This window comes from Hylobates moloch, unplaced genomic scaffold (genome assembly GCF_009828535.3).
Source record: "Hylobates moloch isolate HMO894 unplaced genomic scaffold, HMol_V3 SCAFFOLD_15, whole genome shotgun sequence".
Taxonomy (NCBI): Eukaryota; Metazoa; Chordata; class Mammalia; order Primates; family Hylobatidae; genus Hylobates; species Hylobates moloch.
Window position 1 is genome coordinate 30,222,067 of NW_026652290.1, and position 25,386 is coordinate 30,247,452.

At 41.6% G+C, this 25,386-nt stretch overlaps 1 protein-coding gene and 1 pseudogene across 3 annotated transcripts in view; one reads left to right on the plus strand and one right to left on the minus strand.

Annotated features, from left to right (window-relative positions):
* NPHP1 (nephrocystin 1) overlaps positions 1-24,980 on the minus strand; it is a 90,843-nt gene extending 65,863 nt beyond the window's left edge. For 2 of the 3 annotated variants that reach the window (XM_032177479.2, XM_032177478.2), the window contains exons 1-3: positions 24,522-24,978; positions 20,998-21,071; positions 176-236 (exon numbers count right to left, since the gene is read on the minus strand). In XM_032177479.2, the coding sequence (XP_032033370.1) occupies positions 176-236; positions 20,998-21,071; positions 24,522-24,590 (204 nt within the window). In that variant the 5' untranslated portion in view covers positions 24,591-24,978. Of the gene's footprint in view, positions 1-175; positions 237-20,997; positions 21,072-24,521 lie in introns of all 3 variants that reach the window. The other variant, XM_058428898.1, reaches the window with a different exon arrangement.
* LOC116483433 (alpha-centractin-like) lies at positions 4,671-5,678 on the plus strand (annotated as a pseudogene).
* Positions 24,981-25,386: the final 406 nt, after the last annotated feature.

The following is a 25,386-nucleotide window of genomic DNA, read 5'->3' on the forward strand; positions in this document are numbered from 1 at the left end:
ACTTTGCTCCCAAGCACAGACTTAGCAAGCCTGTTCGGCAAGCCAGCACTGGCTGCAGTTAGACTATATCACTAATGTAAACCCAGGAACTTACCAACTTGAATTAACTCCCACTTAATAAAAATACTTGTATAGGAAGAGACGTTTTAATAATGTGATTAACCTCAATACTTACTTTGCTTAATTTTTGAAGAGCATTTTTATTTTCATCTATTGCCTGCTTTAACTGGATACATCTAAATTTAAAAAAAAAAGAAAATATATTGATTTTTCTATTGTCAGAACCAGAAAGCTATTTTATAAAATCATTCAGTCATTGAGCAGGCAAGGCAATTAGCCACTGTATGAACAATGCTAAAAAACTGACATATAAATGCTTTTCCACCTATTAGCTCAGATGATCCTCATAGGCAAGCTGTAAAACACATAGACATGATAACCAAGCCTCAGAAACCTTCAGTGTCTCGGCATCAGTTTCCTCTCTCTAAAATAAGGAAAAACGCTGGACTTTAAAATGCTTCTCCAGCTCTACAACTCCATAAACCTAAGAACGAGCCTCAGAGACAAAACTGATAATAGTACCTAAAGTTTATTGTGCCAACCATGTTAAGCAGTTTACAAGCATTACCTCATTTAAGCCTCATAACAACCCTCACTCCACTTAAAGAAACAGAAGTTCTAAAAAGTGTCCAAGCCCATATAGCTGCTCAATGATACAGTAACAATATGAAGGCAGTTTAGGATTCCACAGTTGGCCTATTCCCACCACAGCACACTCCTGCTTTGAGCTTGGCTTGTCCAGACAGGTCCAGAGTTTTATTTATTCCATAGATGCCTCAATTCAGCATTAAGTCTTAGATACCCAAATGAGAAGTACAAAAAATGACCAAATATGAGCTATAGCTCATGATGAGATTTTTTTTAATTCAAATGCTTTACCAAACAATAACCTACAAAAGTCACTTTTTTATGCTGTTTGAGTCTTTTTTTTTTTGCTTATAGATGTGAGTGAAATGAAGTAAGCAGTGAAAAAGGGAATAACAATGTTGATCCAAGATGGCCGATTAGAAGCAGCTGTGGTCTGTGGCACTCACTGAGAGGAATGAAGAAGGGCAAGTGAATTCAGCACTTTAAACTGAAATATCCAGGTTCTCACATTGGGACTGACAGGGCAAACAACTTGACCCATGAGAATGTAGAAAAGCCAGGGAACAAGGGGAACAACAGCCAACCTGGGAGTGGCATGGAGCCAAAGGAAACCCCATCCCCAACCAAGAGAAGCGGTGAGTGACCGTGCAACCCTGCCCAGAAAACCATGCTTCTCCCACGGATCTCTGCAACCCACAGATCAGGAGATCTCCTGAGTTCATGCCACCAGGGCCTTGGGTCCAATACACAGAACTGTGTGGTGTCTCGGCAGAGCAGCTGCTCAGGCACATACAGTGACCCCGGAATTTTACATACTCTTGGCCCCAGGATCCCCAGCAAGGGGGGGATATCCATCTGTATATATCCCTAGAAAGGGAGCTGAATCCAGGGAGCCAAGCAGCATTGTTCTGTGGGCCCCACTTCCATGGCCCCTACTTCCATGGCAACTCACAAGTTAAGACCCACTGGCTTGGAATTCCAGCCAGCCAACCAAAGCAGTCTGGAATATTTCTGAGGCAGTTCCGAGGTACTGGGGCAGGGGTGGCTGCTATCTCTGGGGTTCAGTAGACTTAGCCATTCTAGCCTGCTGGCTTTGGAAAATACAAATGGTCCAGACAAGAAAGAGTCCCTTCCTAATGCATCATATGTGCTCTACCAAAAAGCAGCCAGACTGCTTCTTTAAGTGGGTCTGTAATCCCATTCCACCTGACTGGGTGAGACCTCCCAAAAGGGGTTTCCAGCCACCTCCTACAAAGTGCATTTGGGCTGGCAACAAATCAGTACTCTCCTGGGACAGAGCTTCCAGAGGAAGGAGCTGGCTGCCATATTTGCTGTTTTGCAGCCTTCACTGGTGATACTTCCAGGTATGCGAAAAACTGAGGCAATTAGGGTCGGGAGTACAGCAAACCACAGCAACACTACAGTAGAGTGTCCTGACTGTTAAAAGAAAAACAAACAGAAAACAACAACATCAACAATAAAAACCCAACAAAAATCCTATTTAAAGGTCAGCAACCTCAAAGATCAAAGGCAAATAAGCCCACAAAGATGAGAAAGAATCAACACAAAACGCTGAAAACTCAAAAGCCAGAGTGCCTCTTCTGCTCCAAATGACCACAACACCACTCTAGCAGGGGCACAGAAGTGGGATGATGCTGAGATGGCTGAACTTACAGAAGGAGGCTTCAGAAAGTGGGTAATAAAAAACTTTGTTGAGTTAAAGGAGCATGTTGAAACCCACTGCAAAGAAGCTAAGAATCATGATAAACCAATACAGGAGCTGATAGCCAGAACGGCCAATTAAGAGAGGAACATAACTGACCTGATGGAGCTTAAAAACACAAGAACTTTATAATGCAATCACAAGTATCAATAGCAGAATAGACAAGGCAGGGGAAAGAATCTCAGAGCTTGAAGATTATCTTTCTGAATTAAGACAAGCAGGTAAGAGTAGGGAAAAAAGAATGAAAATGAATGAACAAAACCTTAGAGAAATATGGGATTATGTATAGAGACCAAACCTATGACTGATTGGGGTACCTAAAAAAGACAGGAAAAATGGAACCACATTGAAAAACATACTTTAGAATATCATACAGAAGACCTCCCCCAACCTAGCAAGACAAGCCAAAATTCAAATTCAGGAAATCCAGAGAACCCCAGTAAGGTACTCCATGAGAAGATCAACCCCAACACACATAATCATCAGATTCTTCAAGGTCAAAATGAAAAAAAACAAGTTAAAGGCAGCCAGAGAGAAAGGCCAGGTCACCTACAAAAGGAAGCTCATCAGACTAACAGCACACCTCTCAGTGGAAACCCAAACCCTACAAGCCACCAGAGATTGGGGGCCAATATTCATCATTCTTAAAGAAAAGAAATTTCCAACCCAGAATTTCATATCTGGCCAAACTAAGCTTCATATGTGAAGGAGAAATAAGATCCTTTTCAGACCAAGCAAATGCTTAGGGAATTTATCACCACCAGGCCTGCCTTGCAAGAGCTCCTGAAGGAAGGACTAAATATGGAAAGGAGAAATTGATACCACCCACTATAAAAACACACTGAAGTACACAGACCAGTGACACTATGAAGCAACCACATAAACAAATCTGCAAAATAACCAGCTAGCATAATGATGATAGGATCCAATTCACACAAAACAATACTAACCTTAAATGTAAGTGGGTTAAATGCCCCAATTAAAAAGACACAGAATGGCAAGCTGGATAAAGAGCCAAGACCCATCAGTAGGCTGTCTTCAAGAGATCCATCTCATTTGCAAAGACACACATAGGTTCAAAATAAAGGGATGGAGGAAAATTTACCAAGCAAATGGAAAACAGAAAAAAGCAGGGGTTGCAATTTTAGCTTCTGACAAAACAGACTTTAAACCAACAAAGATAAAAAAAGACAAAGATGGGCATTACACAATGGTAAAGGGTTCAATTCAACAAGAAGAGCTAACTATCCTAAATATATATGCACCCAAAAAAAGAGCACCCATGTTGGGAAGAGACCCCCAAATCTGGCCATAAACTGGCCCCAAAACTGGCCATAAACAAAATCTCTGCAGCACTGTGACATGCTCATGATGGCCATGATGCCCATGGTGAAGGTTGTGGGTTTACCAGAATGAGGGCAAGGAACACCTGGCCCACCCAGAGCGGAAAACTGCTTAAAGACGTTCCTGAACCACAAACAATAGCATGAGCGATCTGTGCCTTAAAGACATCTTCCTGTTGCAGATAACTAGCCAGACCTACCCCTTTATTTCGGCCCATCCCTTTATTTCCCGTAAGGAATACTTTTAGTAAATTTATAATCTATAGAAACAATGCTTATCACTGGCTTGCTGTCAATAAATATGTGGGTAAATCTCTGTTCAAGGTTCTCAGCTCTGAAAGCTGAGACCCCTGATTTCCCACTCCACACACTATATTTCTGTGTGTGTGTCTTTAATTCCTCTAGCGCCGCTGGATTAGGGTCTCCATGACCGAGCTGGTCTCGGCAACCCAGATTCATACAGCAAGTTCTTATGATTTTCAAAGTGACTTGGACTCCCATACAATAATAGTGGGAGACTTTAATACCCCACTGACAATATTAGGCAGGTCATCCACATAGAAAATTGATAAAGATATTCAGGACCTGAACTCAGCTCTGGATCACGTGGACCTGATACATATCTACAGAACTCTCCACCCAAAAACAACAAAATATGCATTCTACTCATCACCATATGGCACTTTCTCTAAAATTGATCACATAATCAGAAATAAAATATTCCTCAGCAAATGAAAAAGAATTGAAATTATAAAAGACCAAAATGCAATCAAATTAGAACTCAAGATTAAGAAATTTACAATGGCACTAGCAGCACACCTGACTGGTAGTTCCTTCCCCAGGAGAGATTCCTCTGCCGTGGAGTCCTACGATGTGATCACCAACCAGCCTGTTGTGATCGACATGGATCTGGTGTGATTAAAACTGGTTTTGCTGGTGATCAGATCCCCAAATACTGCTTTCCAAACTACATGGGCCTACCCATGCACATTCGTATCATGGCAGGAGCCCTTGAAGGTGACATCTTCATTGGCTCTAAAGCCAAGGAGCACCAAGGGCTGCTCTCGATATGCTATCTCATGGAGCATGGCATTGTCAAGGACTGGAATGACATGGAACACATCTGGCAATATGTCTATTCTAAGGACCAGCTGCAGACTTTCTCAGAGGAGCATCTTGCGCTCCTCACTGAGGCACCTTTAAACCCACAAAGACACCAAGAACAAGCTGCTGACGTTTTCTTCAAGAGCTTCAATGTGCCTGCTATTTTCATCTCCAGGTAAGCTGTGCTCAGCCTTTATGCCACAGGCAGGACCATGGGGGTGGCGTTGGATTCTAGGGATGGCATCACCCATGCTGTGCCCATCTATGAGGGCTTTGCCATGCCCCACTCCATCACGTGCATTGACATCACAGGCCAGGACATCTCTCACTTCCTGCACCTCTACCTGCATAAGGAGGGCTACAATTTCCACTCATCCTCCGAGTTTGAGATTGTCAAGGCCATAAAAGAAAGACCCTCCTACCTATCCATAAACCCCCAGAAGGAAGAGACACTAGAGACAGAGAAGGCTCAGTACTACCTGCCTGATGGCAGCACCATTGAGATTGGTCCTTCCCAATTCCGGGCCCCTGAGCTGCTCTTCAGGCCAGACTTGATCAGGGAGAAGAGTGAAGGCATCCACAAGGTCCTGGTGTTCGCCATCCAGAAGTCAGACACGGACCTGCAGCTCACGCTTTTCTCCAACCTCATCCTCTTGGGAGGCTCTACCTTGTTCAAAGGTTTTGGTGACAGGCTACTGAGTGAAGTGAAGATCAGGATATCTGCACCTCAGGAGAGACTGTATTCCACGTGGATTGGGGGCTCTATCCTTGCCTCCCTGGACACCTTTAAGAAGACGTGGGTCTCCAAGAAGGAGTATGAGGAAGATGGTGCCTGATCTATCCACAGGAAAACCTTCTAATGCTGGGATATCATCTTCACCTCTCTCTGAAGTTAACTCCACTTTAAAACTCGCTTTCTTGAGTTGGAGTGTTTGTGAGGAATTGCCTGTGTGTGTGAGTGCATGTGTGGATACAAGTGTGTGAGCACATGCAAGAGCCGTGTGGCCCAGGGACCCCAGGCCCAGAAAGGATGATGAACTACCTGCGATGGTGATGGCCTGAGGCCTGGCGGTGACCACTAACTGGCTCCTGACAGGGAAGAGCACTGGCAGAGGCTGCACTCCCTCCTCAGGTGGGCCTCTGACTGGCTGCAGGGGACCCCGTTTACTCCACAGAGAGACAGAGGGAGATAAGCCACCCCCTGGGAGACCTTGCTGCTGCCCATCCTAGGCTGGACTGGCCCCGCCCTCACTCCCACCCACCAGGGTGCCCTGAGGCCCCAGGCAGCTGCTGCCTCCCCTTGCTGGTTACTCCGCTATCAATGCCCCCTGACTGGGCACTGAAGACTGGGGCTGGGGTTGAGCTCTGTCTGGTTTTGTTGCCATTTTGGTTTGGGAGGCTGGAAAAGCATCCCAAGAGCTAATACAGAGACTGGAAAGTCAGGAGAGAGCAGGAGGCCCTCATATTCACCAGGGAACAGGACACCCTCATATTCACCAGGGAACAGGACCACACCAGCCACTGGAGGAGGGCAGGAGTAGTCCTCCCCCTGAATGGCTGCAGAGATAATGTTCCCAGGCCATTCCCCTTCCAGGGGCCTTGGGACAGTTTAAGGTGCCTGCTGATTCCAGGTCCTTGCTTTCCATCTGTTCTTGTTGCAATGCCATCTTCAAACAGTTTTATTTATTGAAGTGTTTGTTCAGTAAGGGGATGGAGAGAGGGAGCTCACTGCCTCCTGCCCTGCCACACTAATGTTTACAGCACCTAAGCTTAGCCTAGCCTCCAGGGCTCCGCCTCTCCCTGTTGATGGTGAGCTGACAGTGTCCACAGGTTGCAGGACCATTTGAAATTGGAAGCTATACTCAAAGACACTCCCACCAGCCTCTTTCTCCCTCTTCCTCTTGCTCACTGCCGTAGAATCAACAGGCTGGTTGCTGGTTAGATTTTCTGAAACAGGAGGTAGAATTTTTCTTTGGCAGAGGCCCCTAAGCAAGGAAGGGGTGTTGGAGAGCCAGTGTCCTTAGTACTGGAGAAAGCTGCAATTAACCATGTTGCCTTTTGCCACTGTAGCTGACCAGGCAACTAAGCTGTAGAGGTAGGATGGCTCCCTCTTGGCTGATCTTGGGCCATTCTTGACCTTGGACCTGCTTGGTTAAGGAGGGAGAGAGCCAGACAAGAGTACCAGGAGCTAATGGAGCCAGGGCTGACTCCTAGAAGTGGTCCAAAGGCCTTTAGCCCAGGTTGTGCAAAGCTGGGGCCAGCCTGTCTTCACTGGCACCCTCACCTGTGACACCATGACCCACCCCAATCCCAGACCCCATGCAGTAGTCTCCCCCACGCCCCCATGCCGTCCTATGACCAAAGGCCTCTGCCAGGTATGGGCCAAAGCAGCAGGTGTGTGTGAAAGTGATGTAGCACTCTGCAGACTGCAGTGCACTTAACAACTCACCTCCCTTCTCTTAGCCCAAGCCTGTCCCTCACACAGCCTCGCACAAACCACACTGCCTGGTGGGGCTCACTGTACTGAAATAAAGTCATTCTGATAGACACATTTAAAAAACGAAAGAAAGAAAGAAAGAAATTCACTCAAAATCACACAACTACATGGAAAATAACAACCTGTCCCTGAATGACTTGGGTAAATAATGAAATTAAGGCAGAAATCAAGAAGTTCTTTGAAACTAATGAGAACAAAGAGACAACATATCAAAATCTCTGAAATGCAGCTAAAGCAGTGTTAAGAGGAAAATTTCCATCACTAAATGCCCACATCAAAAACCTAGAAAGATCTCAAGTTAACAACCTAACATCTCAACTAAAAGAACTAGAGAACCAAGAGCAAACAAACCCTAAAGCTAGCAGAAGACAAGAAATAACCAAGATCAGAGCTGAACTGAAGGAGATAGAGACACGAAAAACCCTACAAAGAACAAATTCAGGAGCTGGTTTTTTTTAAAAAAAGTAATAAACTAGATACACCACTAGCTAGACTAATAAAGAAAAGAGAGAAGAATCAAATAAACACAATCAGAAATTATAAGGGGGATATTGCCACTGACCCCACAGAAATACAAACAATCAGCAGAGAATACTATAAACACCTCTGTGCACATAAACTAGAAAATCTAGAAGAAATGGATGAGTTCTTGGACACATACACCCTCCCAAGACTGAACCAGGAAGAAACTGAATCCTTGAACAGATCAATAATGAGTTCTAAAATTGAGGCAGTAATAAATAGCTTACCAACCAAAAAACTCCCCGGACCAGATGAATTCACAGCTGAATTCTACCAGAGGTACAAAGAAGAGTGGAAACCATTTCTACTGAAATTATTCCAAACAATTGAAAAGGAGGGACTCCTCCCTAACTCATTGTATCCAGCATCCTCCCGATACCAAAACCTGGCAGAGATACAGCAAAAACAGAAAACTTAAAGCCAATATCCTTCGTGATCATCGATACAAAAATCCACAACAAAATACTGGCAAACCGAATCCAGCAGCACATCAAAAAGCTTATCTACCATGATCAAGTTGGCTTCATCCCCAGGATGAAAGTTTGGTTCAATATATACAAATCAATAAATGTGATTCATCACATAAACAGAACTTAAGGCAAAAAAAATATGATTATCTCAATAAATGCAGAAAAGGCTTTCAATAAAATTCAACATCCTTTCACGTTAAAAACTTTCAATAAACTAGATATTGAAGGAACATACCTCAAAATAATCAGAGCCATATATGACAAACCGACAAATAATATCATACTGAATGGGCAAATGCTTGAAGCATTCCCTTTGAAAACAGGCACAAGACAAGGATGCCCTCCCTCATCACTCCTATGCAATGCAGTGTTGGAAGTTCTGGCCTGGGAAGTCAGGCAAGAGAAAGAAATAAAGAGTATTCAAATAGGAAGAGAGGAACTCAAATTATCCCTGTTTGCAGATGACATGATCCTATATCTAGAAAACCCATTGTCTTGGCCCAAAAACAACTTAAGCTGATAAGCAACCTCAGTAAAGTCTCAGGATACAAAATCAACGTGCAAATATTGCTAGCATTCCTATATACCAACAACAGGCAAGCAGAGAGCTAAATCCTGAACTCACATTGACAACTGCTACGAAAAGAATAAAATACCTAGGAATGCAGCTAACAAAGAAAGTGAGGGGGACCTTCTCAAGGATAACTACAAACACTGCTCCAGAAATCAGAGATGACACAAAAACATGGAGAAAAATTCCATGCTTGTGGATAGGAAGAATCATATCATGAAAATGGACATACTGCCCCAAATAATGTACAGATTCAATGCTATTCCCATTAAACTTCCATTGACATTCCTCACAGAATTAGAAAAAACTATTTTAAAATTTATATGTAACAAAAGAAGAGCCCAAATAGCCAATACAACCCTAAGCAAAAAGAACAAAGCTGGAGGCATCACACCACCTAACTTCAAACTATATTACAAGGCTACAGTAACTAAAACAGCATGGTACTGGTACAAGAACAGACACACAGGCCAATGGAACAGAATAGATAACTCAGAAATAAGACTTGCACATCTACAACCATCTGATCTTTGACAAACCTGACAAAAACAGGCAAGGGGAAAGGGCCCCCTATTTAATAAATGATGCTGGAAGAGCTGGCTAGCTATATGCAGAAAATTGAAACTAGAACCCCTTCCATACACCACATACAAAAATTAATTCAAGATGGATTAAAGACTTAAATGTAAAACCCAAAACTATAAAAACTCTAGAAGAAAATCCAAGCAATAGCATTCAGGACATAGGCACAGGCAAATATTTCATGACAACAAAAAGCCAAAAGCAATACAAACAAAAGCAAAAATTGACAGATAGAATCTCATCAAACTAAAGAACTTTTGCACAGCAAAAGAAACTATCATCAGAGTGAACAGACAGCCTACAGAATGGGGGAAAATGTTTGCAATCTATCCATCTGATGAAGGTCTAATATCCAGAGTCTAAAAATAAGCAAATTTATAAGAAAAAAACAACCCCATTAAAAAGTAAGCAAAGGACATGAAGTGTCACTTCTCAAAAGACACACATTCAGCCAAGAAACACAAAAAAAAGTTCAACATCACTGATCATTAGAGAAATGCAAATCAAAATCACAGTGAAGTAGCATCTCATGCCTGTCAGAATGGTGATTATTAAAAAGTCAAAAAAACAGATGTTGGCAAAATTGCAGAGAAAAAGGAACACTTGGGGTGGTTCCAAGATGGCCGAATAGGAACAACCCCAGTCTACAGCTCCCAGAGTGAGTGACACAGAAGACGAATGATTTCTGCATTTCCAACTGAGGTACTGGGTTCATCTCACTGGGGATTGTCGGACAGTGGGTGCAGGACAGTGGGTGCAGCGCATCGAGCGTGAGCTGAAGCAGGGTGAGGCATTGCCTCACCCAGGAAGCGCAAGGTGCCAGGGAATTCCCTTTCCTAGCCAAGGAAAGGGGTGACAGACAGCACCTGGAAAATCGGGTCACTCCCACCCTAATACTGCACTTTTCCAATGGTCTTAGCAAACGGCACACCAGGAGATTATATCTCGCACCCGGCTTGGAGGGTCCTACGCCCACGAAGCCTTGCTAATTGCTAGCACAGCAGTCTGAGATCAAACTGCAAGGCAGCAGTGAGGCTGGGAGAGGGGCGCCCACCATTGCCGAGGCTTGAGTAGGTAAACAAAGCGGCCTGGAAGCTCGAACCAGGTGGAGCCCACCGCACTCAAGGAGGCCTGCCTGCCTCTTTAGATTCCACCTCTGGGGGCAGGGCATAGCCAAACAAAAGGCAGCAGAAACCTCTGCAGACTTAACTGTCCCTGTCTGACAGCTTGGAAGACAGTAGTGGTTCTCCCAGAACGCAGCTTGAGATCTGAGAATGGACAGACTGCCTCCTCAAGTGGGTCCCTGACCCCTGAGTAGCCTAACTGGGAGGCACCCCCCAGTAGGGGCAGACTGACACCTCACACGGCCAGGTACTCCTCTGAGACAAAACTTCTAGAGGAATGATCAGGCAGCAACATTTGCTGTTCACCAACATTCGCTGTTCTGCAGCCTCCACTGCTGATACCCAGGCAAACAGGGTCTGGGAGTGGAACTCCGGCAATCTCCAACAGACCTGCAGCTGAGGGTCCTGACTGTTAGAAGGAAAACTAACAAACAGAAAGGACATCCACACCAAAACCCCATCTGTACGTCACCATCATCAAAGACCAAAGGTAGATAAAACCACAAAGATGGGGAAAAAACAGAGCGGGAAAACTGAAAATTCTAAAAATCAGAGCGCCTCTCCTTCTCCAAAGGATTGCAACTCCTCAACAGCAACGGAACAAAGCTGGGCAGAGAATGACTTTCACGAGTTGAGAGAAGAAGGCTTCAGACGATCAAACTTATCTGAGCTAAAGGAGGAAGTTCGAACCCGTGACAAAGAAGTTAAAAACCTTGAAAAAAGATTAGAAGAATGGATAACTAGAATAACCAATGCAGAGAAGTCCTTAAAGGACCTGATGGAGCTGAAAACCACGGCATGAGAACTATGTGACGAAGGCACAATCTTCAGTAGCTGATTCGATCAACTGGAAGAAAGGGTATCAGTGATAGAAGATCAAACGAATGAAATGAAGTGAGTAGAGAAGGTTAGAGAAAAAACAATAAAAAGAAACAAACAAAGCCTCCAAGAAATATGGGACTATGTGAAAAGACCAAATCTACATCTGATTGGTGTACCTGAAAGTGACGGGGAGAATGGAACCAAGTTGGAAAACACTCTGCAGGATATTATCCAGGAGAACTTCCCCAATCTAGCGAGGCAGGCCAACATTCAAATTCAGGAAATACAGAAAATGCCACAAAGATGCTCCTCGAGAAGAGCAACTCCAAGACACACAATTGTGAGATTCACCAAAGTTGAAATGAAGGAAAAAATGTTAAGGGTGGCCAGAGAGAAAGGCCGGGTTACCCACAAAGGGAAGCACATCAGACTAATAGCTGATCTCTCGGCAGAAACTCTACAAGCCAGAAGAGAGAGGGAACCAATATTCAACATTCTTAAAGAAAAGAATTTTCAACCCAGAATTTCATATCCAGCCAAACTAAGCTTCATAAGTGAAGGAGAAATGAAATCCTTTACAGACAAGCAGATGCTGAGAGATTTTGTCGCCACCAGGCCTGCCCTAAAAGAGCTCCTGAAGGAAGCACTAAACATGGAAAGGAACAACCAGTACCAGCCACTGCAAAAACATGCCAAATTGTAAAGACCAACGAGGCTAGGAAGAAACTGCATCAACTAACGAGCAAAATAACCAGCTAACATCATAATGACAGGATCAAATTCACACATAACGATATTAACTTTAAATGTAAATAGGCTAAATGCCCCAATTAAAAGACACAGACTGGCTAATTGGATGAAGAGTCAAGACCCATCAGTGTGCTGTATTCAGGAAACCCATCTCATGTACAGAGACACACATAGGCTCAAAATAAAGGGATGGAGGAAGATCTACCAAGCAAATGGAAAACAAAAAAAGGCAGGGGTTGCAATCCTAGTCTCTGATAAAACAGACTTTAAACCAACAAAGATCAAAAGAGACAAAGAAGGCCATTACATAATGGTAAAGGGATCAATTCAACAAGAAGAGCTAACTATACTAAATATATACGCACCCAGTACAAGAGCACCTAGATTCACAAAGCAAGTCCCTAGAGACCTAGAAAGAGACTTAGACTCCCACACAATAATAATGGGAGACTTTAACACCCCACTGTCAACATTAGACAGATCAACGAGACAGAAAGTTAACAAGGATATCTAGGAATTGAACTCAGCTCTGCACCAAGTGGACCTAATAGACATCTACAGAATATACATTCTTCTCAGCACCACACTGCACTTATTCCAAAATTGACGACATAGTTGGAAGTAAAGCTCTCCTCAGCAAATGTAAAAGAACAGAAATTATAACAAACTGTCTCTCAGACCACAGTGCAATCAAACTTGAACTCAGGATTAAGAAACTTACTCAAAACCATTCAACTACATGGAAACTGAACAACCTGCTCCTGAATGACTACTGGGTACATAACGAAATGAAGGCAGAAATAAAGATGTTCTTTGAAACCAATGAGAAAAAAGACACAACATTCCAGAATCTCTGGGACATATTTAAAGCAGTGCGTAGAGGGAAATTTATAGCACTAAATGCCCACAGGAGAAAGCAGGAAAGAAATAAAATTGACACCTGAACATCACAATTAAACGAACTAGAGAAGCAAGGGCAAACACATTCAAAAGCTAGCAGAAGGCAAGAAATAACTAAGATCACATCAGAACTGAAGGAGATAGAGACACGAAAAACCCTTCAAAAAATCAATGAATCCAGGAGCTGGTTTTTTGAAAAGATCAACAAAATTGAAAAACCACTAGCAAGACTAATAAAGAAGAAAAGAGAGAAGAATCAAATAGATGCAATAAAAAATGATAAAGGGGATATCACCACCGATCCCACAGAAATAGAAACTACCATCAGAGAATACTATAAACACCTCTACGCAAATAAACTAGAAAATCTAGAAGAAATGGATAAATTCCTTGACACATAAACCCTCCCACGACTAAACTAGGAAGAAGCTGAATCTCTGAATAGACCAATAACAGGCTCTGAAATTGAGGCAGTAATTAATAGCTTACCGACCAAAAAAAGTCCAGGACCAGACGGATTCACAGCCGAATTCTACCAGAGGTACAAGAAGGAGCTGGTACCATTCCTTCTGAAACTATTCCAATCAACAGAAAGGGAGGGAATCCTCCCTAACTCATTTTATGAGGCCAGCATCATCCTGATACCAAAGCCTGGCAGAGACACAACCAAAAAAGAGAATTTTAGACCAGTATCCCTGATGAACATCGATGCAAAAATCCTCAATAAAATACTGGCAAACCGAATCCAGCAGCACATCAAAAAGCTTATCCACCATGATCAAGTGGGTTTCATCCCTGGGATGCAAGGCTGGTTCAACATACCCAAAACAATAAACATAATCCAGCATATAAACCGAACCAATGACAAAAACCACATGATTATCTCAATAGATGCAGAAAAGGCCTTTGACAAAATTCAATGACCTTCATGGTAAAAACTCTCAATAAATCAGGTATTGATGGGATGTACCTCAAAATAATAAGAGCTATCTATGACAAACCCACAGCCAATATCATAATGAATGGGCAAAAACTGGAAGCATTCTCTTTGAAAACTGGCACAAGACAGGGATGTCCTCTCTCACCACTCCTATTCAACATAGTGTTGGAAGTTCTGACCAGGGCAATCAGGCAGGAGAAGGAAATAAAAGGTATTCAGTTAGGAAAAGAGGAAGTCAAATTGTCCCTGTTTGCAGATGACATGATTGCATATCTAGAAAATCCCATCGTCTCAGCCCAAAATCTCCTTAAGCTGATAGGCAACTTCAGCAAAGTCTCAGGATACAAAGTCAATGTGCAAAAATCACAAGCATTCTTATACACCAATAACAGACAAACAGAGAGCCAAATCATGAGTGAACTCCCATTCACAATTGGTTCAAAGAGAATAAAATACCTAGGAATCCAACTTACAAGGGACGTGAGGGACCTCTTCAAGGAGAACTACAAACCACTGCTCAATGAAATAAAAGACGATACAAACAAATGGAAGAACATTCCATGTTCATGGATAGGAAGAATTAATATTGTGAAAATGGCTATACTGCCCAAGGTAATTTATAGATTTAATGCCATCCCCATCAAGCTACCAATGACTTTCTTCACAGAATTGGAAAAAACTTTAAAGTTCATATGGAACCAAAAAAGAGCCCGCATTACCTAGTCAATCCTAAGCCAAAAGAACAAAGCTGGAGGCATCACGCTACCTGACTTCAAACTATACTACAAGGCCGCAGTAACCAAAACAGCATGGTACTGGTACCAAAACAGAGATATAGACCAATGGAACAGAACAGAGCCCTCAGAAATAATTCCATATATCTACAACTATCTGATCTTTGACAAACCTGACAAAAACAAGTAATGGGGAAAGGATTCCCTATTTAATAAATGGTGCTGGGAAAACAGGCTAGCCATATGCAGAAAGCTGAAACTGGATCCCTTCCTTACACCTTATACAAAAATTAATTCAAGATGGATTAAAGACTTACCTGTTAGACCTAAAACCATAAAAACCCTAGAAGAAAACCTAGGCAATACCATTCAGGACATAGGCATGGGCAAGGACTTCATGTCTAAAACACCAAAAGCAATGGCAACAAAAGCCAAAATTGACAAATGGGATCTAATTAAACTAAAGAGCTTCTGCACAGCAAAAGAAACTACCATCAGAGTGAACAGGAAACCTACAGAATGGGAGAAAGTTGTTGCAATCTACTCATCTGACAAAGGGCTAATATACAGAATCTACAATGAACTCAAACAAATTTACAAGAAAAAAACAAACAACCCCATCAAAAAGTGGGTGAAGGATAGGAACAGACACTTCTCAAATGAAGACGTTTATGCAGCCAAAAGACACATGAAAATATGCTCATCATCACTGGCCATCAGAGAAATGCAAATCAAAACCACAATGAGACACCATCTCACACCAGTTAGAATGGCAATCATTAAAAAGTCAGGAAACAACAGGTGCTGGAGAGGATGTGGAGAAATAGGAAACTTTTACACTGTTGGTGGGACTGTAAACTAGTTCAACCATTGTGAAAGTCAGTGTGGCAATTCCTCAGGGATCTAGAACTAGAAATACCATTTGACCCAGCCATCTCATTACTGGGTATATACCGAAATGATTATAAATCATGCTACTATAAAGACACATGCACACGTATGTTTATTGCGGCACTATTCACAATAGCAAAGACTTGGAACCAACCCAAATGTTCAACAATGATAGACTGGATTAAGAGAATGTGGCACATATACACCATGGAATACTATGCAGCCATAAAAAATGATGAGTTCATGTCCTTTGAAGGAACATGGATGAAGCTGGAAACCATCATTCTGAGCAAACTATCGCAAGGACAAAAACCCAAACACCGCATGTTCTCACTCACAGGTGGGAATTGAATAATAGAACACATGAACATGGGAAGGGGAACATCACATACCTGGGCCTGTTGTGGGGTGGGGGCAGGGGGGAGGGATAGCTAGGAGATATACCTAATGTAAATGAAGAGTTGATGGGTGCAGCACACCAACATGGCACATGTATACATATGTAGCAAACCTGCACGTTGTGCACATGTACCCTAAAACTTAAAGTATAATTTTAAAAAAGTAAAGAAAAACAAACACTTATACACTGTTGTTGGGAGTGTAGATTACTTCAATCATTGTGGAAGACAGTGCGGTGACTCCTCAAAGACCTAGGGGCAGAAATACTATTTGACCCAACAATTCCATTACTGAGTATATATCCAAAGGAATATAAATTGTTCTGCCAAAAAGAGACATGCACACGTATGTTCACTGCAGCATACTCACAATAGCAAATACATGGAATCAACCTAAATGCCCATCAATGATACACTGGATAAAGAAAATGTGGCACATATACACCATGGAATACTATGCAGCCATAAAAAGGAACAAAATCATGTCCTTTGGAGGGACATGGATAGAGTTGGAAGTCATTATCCTCAGCAAACTAATGCAGGAACAGAAAACCAAACTCCGCATGTTCTCACTTATAAGTGGGAGCTGAATGATGAGAACACATGGACACAAGGAGGGTAACAACATACACTGGGGCCTGTAGGAAGGAGGTATTGGAGGAGGGAGAGCATCAGGAAGAATAGTTAATGGATGCAGGGCTTAATACCTAGGTGATGGGATGATCTGTCCAGTAAACCAGTATGGCACATGTTTACCTGTGTAACAAACCTGCACAATGCCATACATGTATCCCTGAACTTAAAAGTTAAAGAAAAAACATAAAAAACAGTAATAAATAAAAAACATTTTAAAGGAACAAAAGTCCTTTGTCAAAAGGGTAGCAAAAGAGAAGGGGAAACATCAAACTGGGGCTGACCCTACTAGCAACCTCCCCAAAAGCCCCTTTCCCACCCTTCCTCTTTGCTGGCAGTCAGCTTCCCACTGGCACCTATGTTCTCAGCCTCCACTGCAGGCAGGGTGGGCAGGGGTTCCAGGGGTGCCAGTGTAATATAAAGCACGTATATTGGGATTGCCTCCCATTTTATCCTCCCTTACCAGGCATGAAAAGAATCCCTCCTACATCTGCTCTTAGATACTGAGGGTATGGACTTTGTAACCATGAGGAGACTGAGGATATGGACTTTGTAACCATGAGGAGAGACATCACCAATAAGCAAAGGATGGCAGAGTGGAATGACAGCAAAGGCTGGTCTCTGAGGATATCACAAGCCATAAATCCACCCTGAGAGAACCTAGCTGCAGGCTTTTGTCAAATGAGACTAACAGTAAAGCCGCTTATTTTGGCAGGTGTCATGTTACTTGACCAAAAAAATCTTTACTGAAACTTAGACTCAGAAATTTCACTTAAAGGCCAGCGTGGAAAACTATTTTAATATAATATACCGAGAAAATAAATTATTTATTACAATTACCTCCTTTATAACTATGTAATTATCAAAATCCTCAAACAGTTGATATTTTAAGACTCCTGGTTCAGGATAAAAACTAAGCACACATTCATCTTCACTGGCTCCTGAAACCCCACAAAAAATGATTAAAACGTTTGAAAAGGTAACAAACTCTGAAAACTGCAAAGAAGGAAAGAGGGACAACTAGCCAGCAAGAGATTTCAACAAATTTCTGCTCCATGGAAAAAGGCTGGAAGCATGTTCTCCTATAAAGGTTGGAAGACATGACACAAGCCTAAGAGGGAGATAATCTACCAGGCCGAAAACTCCAGGACTTGAGTCAGCAGACATAAAGGACCAAAGGTTAACTAAACTAAATCACAGAGGGACACATTATGAAATTCTGCAGATGAAAGACACGCACAGTGGCTGGGGTTTACTTTATACATTATCTAATATTCTTGTGTTATATTGTGTAAATTAAATCATATGCACACATCTAAGCTTTGAAGAGGGAAATCAATGTTAAAGCAATCTAAGGTCTTTATATTAGCCAAGGGAAGAGTAATGACACTGATTAAGTTTAGATTTAGTTGGGGCTCTTTCTTTTAAAAGTCTATTTACAGAAAACCTGAGCCAGTTAGCTCCGTTTTCCCTTCTCTGCTCTCCCTCCTTACCAGGGGATTCTCCCCTAAAAACAAAAAAACAAACAAAAACAATTAACAAGTGACCTGAAGAGAATCATGACTGCTAAAGAAGTTTCCCATACACCAGGGTTAGAGCTCGCCCTATTCTGGCACTGGGGGCTCCGCAGACTAAAAGCTACTTCCCAGCCTCTGATAAGCCCTATCAACACACAGAATTTCATTCTGATTCAGGGGATGGTACTAGCAGGAAAGACCCCTCTCTATCTAACAGTAGAAAAGCCCATGAGAGCTCTCTGGAATAATCAACCTAGTCCCTCATTGTTCAATAAAAATAGATAGGCCAGACCTAATAAAGAAAACCGGCAATATGAAGATAAAATTTAAGAATAACCAAATATAAATTAATTAATTAACTAATTAAAAAGAATCTGAGCCCAGAGAAAGCAAAAACAATTCAGAGAACAGAAGAGAACCTAAGGAAAAAAAAAAAAAACTTCCTAGTCATGGAAGTAGTAAGAAGGCAATCAATATGAAAACAGGAACATGATGCTATGAAAAAGAACAATTCGAGAACAAGAGAAAACACTTGTAAATTAACAACATGACTGATGATGGCCAGGCACGGTGGCTCACGCCTGTAATCCCAGCACTTTGGGAGGCCATGATGGGTGGATCACCTGAGGTCAAGAGTTTGAGACCAGCCTGGCCAACACGGTGAAACCCCGTCTCTACTAAAAATACAAAAAATTAGCCGTGTGTGATGGCGTGAGCCTGTAATCCCAGCTACTCAGAAGGCTAAGGCAGGAGAATCGCTTGAACCCAGGAGGCAGAGGTTGCAGTGAGCCAAGATCATGACAGAGACTCCATCTTAAAAAAACAAAAAACCAATATGACTGCTGAAATAAAACAATATGGCTGTTGAAATAGGTAATAAAGAAAAGTGTTAAAGTCAAGAGAATTGCCAGCATGGTAGCTCATGGCGGGGGAGGGGGGCATCCCTTGAGCCTGGGAGGCAGAAGGTACAGTGAGCCATGATTGTGCCACTGCATTACAGCCTGGACGACAGAGTGAGACCCCCCACTTCCCCCCCAAAAAATCTCCCATACAAACAGGCAAAAAACCAGAAATTATTAACAGGAAGTTATGGGATCTAGAGGATCAGTCCAGGATATTCAATACCTGACTCAAAGGTGTTTCAGGAAGAAACAGACAAATGGAATTAACAAAATAATCGTTTTGTAAAATAAAATCTCCCAGAGCTCATGAGACATGAGTTTTCAAACTGAAAAGACTCAGAGCATTGAGTAGATAAAAATGATACCTAAATGACATTTTCAGACATGCAAATGTCAAAGTGAGTTTTTAAAGGACAGTAACAATCTTCGTTTCATGCGCAGAGAAGACTATGGTTACTTGGGCTTAAAAATAATTATTGGGGCCAGGCACGGTGGCTCACGCCTATAATCCCAGCACTTTGGGAGGCCAAAGCAGGCAGCATGAGGTCAGGAGATTGAGACCATGCTGGCTAGCACAGTGAAACCCCATCTCTACTAAAAATACAAAAAATTAGTTGGGCATGGTGGCACACACCTGTAATCCCAGCTACTCGGGAGGCTGAGGCAGAAGAATCGCTTGAACCTGGGAGGCGGAGCTTGCAGTGAGCCGAGATCACACCACTGCACTCCAGCCTGGGCGACAGAGAGAGACTCCGTCTCAAAAAAATAAAACATAACAATTATTAGGCTGGGCAAGGTGGCTCACACCTATAATCCCAGCACTTTGGGAGGCCAAGGCTGGGGGATGCCTTGAGGTCAGGAGTTCGAAACCAGCCTGGCCAACGTGATGAAATCCATCTCTACTCAAAACACAAAATTTAGCCAGGTGTGGTGGGGCACGACTGTAATCCCAGCTACTCAAGAGCCTGAGGCAGAAGAATGGCTTGAACCTGGGAGGTAGAGGTTGCAGTGAGCCGAGATTGTGCCACTGCACTCCAGCCTGGGCAACAGAGCGAGATTCAGTCTCAAAAAATAATAATAATTATGATTTTTAGTTTACTAACATAAAATTTAAAAACGTAGTTTTCCCTGGGCCTTCAAATTCAGGCTATAAATCTTATTCTGTTTTTAAATCTAGTAAAGCAAGAACAATAACCTTTGCTTTTCTTTCATTACTGTTAATTCAACTTGAACTAAATCCCTTAAACAATCAATCCTACTATTATAAATTAAATTCATTCGACATTTCAAAATTCATTTGTTTTGCCTTTAAGCACTCTGAATGCCTGACTTAAGTAAAACTTTTCCAAACAATTACAATTCACTTAAATTAATAGAATGAATCTCATGTTCTTTGGAATGTAATACAATCTTTAAATATCTCAAAAACAAAGATTATCTTAATGATGTCCTAAACTTAATACAAATGTTATGAATTAATAGTCTAAATTTGATGTAGTTCATCACATCTATTTAAACTCTCCCAAGGATTTTTTTCTTTTAAGTAAAAACAAATACAAAACAAAAAACACCCACCTAGAAAACAGTGTTGTCTTCTCATGGGAGTTAAAATTAACATCCCAATGAAGTACTAATTGCTTATAGACAGAGGTTTCTGACCAGGTCACAGGATCTGGGCTACATAGGCCAAGGATTTAGGGTAATCCTGCCCAAGTCACCTATGTTTACATTAAGCAGTTTTTATAGTTGCTGTCACAACAGCAAGTCCACAACCATCAGGTTTAGGTTGGTTTCTTCTACATTCAACTTACAACACTATGTGATTCTTCCATTTGATTCCAAAGGACCAATCTCTATGCCTTAAATACTATGCATTGAAATGTAAGTGCGGTTCCTGTAAAGCTTATATAATTTAGCATACTTTACCTTTGATAAATATCTTGTCTTTTATTGGGTTCTAGAGCTTCTTTCAGTTGGCTCTCAGAAAGCAAACTATCAACCTATGGAGACCATTTAAAATATCACATTGTTAAATACCATAATAGCCTTAGGAAAGAAAACTTCTTTTTTTATCCAATATTTTATAATGAACACTTTTAAACATACAACAAAGTTTTAAAAATTTTACAGTGAAAACCCATATACCCACTACCTAGAAAAAACATTAACATTTTACTATACTTATTTGATCTATCCATCAACCCACCTTATGCCTTTCAAAGTAAGTTGCAGTTATCAATACATTTCTCCCTAAATAATGGACTATGGATGTCACTAACTAAAGTTTAATATAAAATATGCATATAGTGAAAGGCACAAATATGAGGCATACATTTGCTGAGTTTCGACAAATGCATACAACTGTGTAACCAAAATTCTTATCAAGATGTAGAAAACTACCATCACCCTAGTAAGTTCCCTCATGCCCTTGCCAGTAAATCCCCTCCTTATTCCTCCATAGACAAACCTGTTTTGATATTTTTCCAACATAAATTAGTTTTGCCTGTTCTTAAAATTTTATATAAATGGACTTATACAGTAAGCACTCTTGTGTAACCTTTCCACAAAGCATGTTTTTGAGATACTTCCATATTGTTGTGTGTACCATTAGTTCATTCCTTCTCATTACTGAGTGGTATCCATTGTATTGAATGTATCATGACTTTGTTTCTCTTGACTTAGTAGTTTAAGTTTACTAACACTATATGTAACTTTGTCAATATACTCTCCAAAAAGGCACATACTTCTTTGGTCTGTTTTCTATAGATTACGTAGAGAAGATAAAGTGGATGAAAAAAAGAGAAAATTCCACTAGTTTCTTCTCTACTCTTGCAATTTGGCATCCATCTGAGTGTTATTTACAAAATTCACACACCTAGTGATAGAGCCAGTCATCACAGGCCTGACCCAGAGGGGCTGTTGATTACTTGTCCTACGGACACCGAATAGAAAATCTGTTCCATATTCAGCTTCAGGTGTCCTCTGTGAGGACAGGGAAGAATTAGCTAATACTATCAAAATAAACTTTCCAGATAGTCAAGGTATCAAAAGGCTCCAGAGCCAATATTTCTCCAGGGAGAATAATCTTTGTAAAAGTTTGTTTTAATAATCATTTTTATAGTTTCCTTCTAAAACTTTTCCTGGTTCTCCTAATGTCCCACTAAATTTAAAATTAACTCATCATGACTAATCATCAGAGAAAGGCAAATTAAAACTACAATGAGGTACCATCTCACACTGGTCAAAATGGCTATTATTAAAAAATCAAAAAATGACAGATTCTGGTGAGGCTGACAAGAAAAAAGTACACATATACACTGTTGGTGGGAATGAAAATTAGTTCAGCCACTGTGGAAAGCAGTTTGGAGATTTCCCAAACAACTTAAAACAGAACTACCATTTGACCCAGCAATCCCATTTCTGTGTATATACCCCCCCCCAAAAAAATGATTCTACCAAAATGTCACATGCATGTGTATGTTCCCTACAGCACTATTCATAGCTATTCATAACAATAGCAAAGACATGGAATCAACATAGATGCCCACCAATGGTGGACTGGATAAAGAAAATGTGGTACATGTACACCATGAAATAATATGCAACCATAAAAAAGAATGAAATCATGTCCTTTGCAGCAACATGGATGGAGCTGGAGGCCATTGTCCTAAGTGAATTAGCATAGGAACAGAAAACCAAATACCATATGTTCTCACTCGTTCAGTACACATGGACATAAAGATGGGAGCAATGGACACTGGTAACTGCTGGGGGTGGGGAGGAGGAAGAGGAATGAAGACTGAAAGGCTGCCTATTGGGTACTATGTGCACTGCTTGTGTGATAGGCTCATCTGTACCCCAAACCTCAGCATAACACAGTGTCCCCATGTGACAGACCTGCACATGTACCCCCGAATCTAAAATAAAAGTTGAAATTTAAAAATAAGACACAGAACCATATTAAGACCCACCGAAGTTCAGCATAAGTCAATGCCAGAAGAGTATTTTTTATTTATTTAAGTAAATTACTTATTTAAATTTTTTATTTCTGCCAGAAGAGTATTTAGCTTTTGTTGCACCACTGTGATTCCAACACACAGTCACCTAAATATTTACCTTCCAAATCCTTTTTACTTTAAACAAGAGAACAAAAATGGATAAAATATGAGCATCAGTGAATCTCTTACTGGCCTAAGATTATAAAATAATTTTACTCAGTGGAAAAATACTTGGTAATAGATCACATGAAAAAAATTAAAATAAAGTAAAATTAAAATGTCAGAAAATAAACCCACTGGTTGCTATTTACTTTTTTCTTATTTTTAATAAGAACTCAGTGTATTTTTAAAAAGTTTTTTTTTTTTTTTTTTGAGACCAAATCTTGCTATGTTGCCCAGGCTAGTCTCGAACTCCTGGGCTCAGGTGATCCTCCTGTCTCAGCCTGCCAAGTAGCTGGTACTACTAGCATGAGCCACCACACCTGGCCTAAAATTTTTTATAAATATGAAAAAGAATAAAGAAAATCATAATAATCATCAGCATCCTGTCACAGAGAAATACCATATTAGCCTGTTCCCTTCTATGCTGTTCTGTGTATAAGTAACAATGTGATGAATACTTTTATACATCAATCTCTGTCCTACTTTCTCATTATTACATATAGCAGATCCCTGGAAATGTAATTTTTGAGCCTAGGTGCCTACACATATGTTACACCTTGTCAAGCTGCTTTCCTGAAATGCTGTACAAGCACCTTATACACGGGAGCAGTGAATGTGCCTGCTTCATCACACCTTCCTCAAGACTGAGTGTTGGGATTTTTAAAATTTTTGTGATACTTTATGTGCTTTGCAATTACTTGAGTATCTTTGAAGTTAACATTCCTCATATGTTTATGAGTTACTTGTATTTCCTCTCTCGTTCACCTCCTTTGCTCATTTATCAGATCTTAATGTTCTTGCATATTAAGACTATTCCTTGACACCTATTTCGCTTGAGTTCACGGAGGCAATAATAATCTCCACTTGAGGAAGGCTCAAAGGAAATGGGCTTGGAAAGTGGAGGAGAGGAGCTAGGCTCAGAGTTGGGTTGGAAATGGTTACACCACTAAGTTTAGATTGGGAGATGAGGTGGGTTAGTGAGTTGTTAGGGTAGGAGGTTGAGACGTTAGGTGGGAGTGAGGGTCGGAGGAGGGGGCGCTTAGTTGATCAGATGGTCACGAATTTTGGGAGGTTTCGCCTTTGGCTGGGGGTTGAGTTGGGATCAGGAGGGGTTTAAATCGGGGTTGGGTGCTGGAATGTTACGGGGTAAGGGGACGTTATAACCTGGGAAGGTAAGTTGACTGGGGGCAAGCTACCAGGATTAGGTGGGGTCACGGTGGGAAGGCGCAGTGCGCGCAACTGCGTCCGCCTGTCGCCCGCCCCAGGGCCCTCTGCACAGCCTGACCATACCTGTTGCTTCAGCTCCTGATTGCGGCGCCGCAGGGCCTGGAGAGGATCTCGCTGTCGTCTCGCCAGCATCTCTCTCGCTGCGGTGCCCTGATTGCTCCAGTTGCCAGGGAAACCAAGCGGCGGCGCCAGTGGGTGACGCCATCGATGTGCGTCCGCCTCCCACCCCGCCCCGCCCGGGCTGGTCCCGGGAAGGGTCAAAATGTTCTCTTGCGGTGGTCATCCCAGGCCACCAGGCAGGTCACAGCCGGGGGAGTCGTTTTTCCTCGCCAATTCGTAAGGATAGGGGAACGTCCCCCGGCGCCTGAAACTACATTCCCCACAATACATCAGTAATAACACCACCTTGTTGCTGGAATACCTGTTTTATGGCATTTGCTTTCTGATACCAATTTTGTAAGCTAATGTTAAGATACAATTTTAGCATCTTAAATTCTTTCATTAACTGCAAGGATAGCTTTCCTATGGAATATATGGTTCTGTTCCATACTCTCACTTCGAAAGGCAGTTTTTAATTCTTTGCCATTTAGGCTACTGAAATTTCATTTCATTCTAATATTGCACGTTGTCAATTCTGAATTCTGTAAGGATGGTTAATTGTTCTACAGCAAATCTATGAGCAAATTATTAGTTCTCATTATGATTCCCAGTTTACATCAACTCTCAGGAAGGTTGTCATGTTTCTCCCATATGGGACTGCATCCCATGAATCCAATTCCAAAACTCCACTACACCAAAATTGGACTTGAATAAGAATGATGATGCTTGGGGCTCACCTTCCAAATGATGGACCCCATTAATATAAATGAATGTTCTTCAGAACAACCACAGGCCAGGCTGAACCATTATTTATGTACTTTTTTCTTCA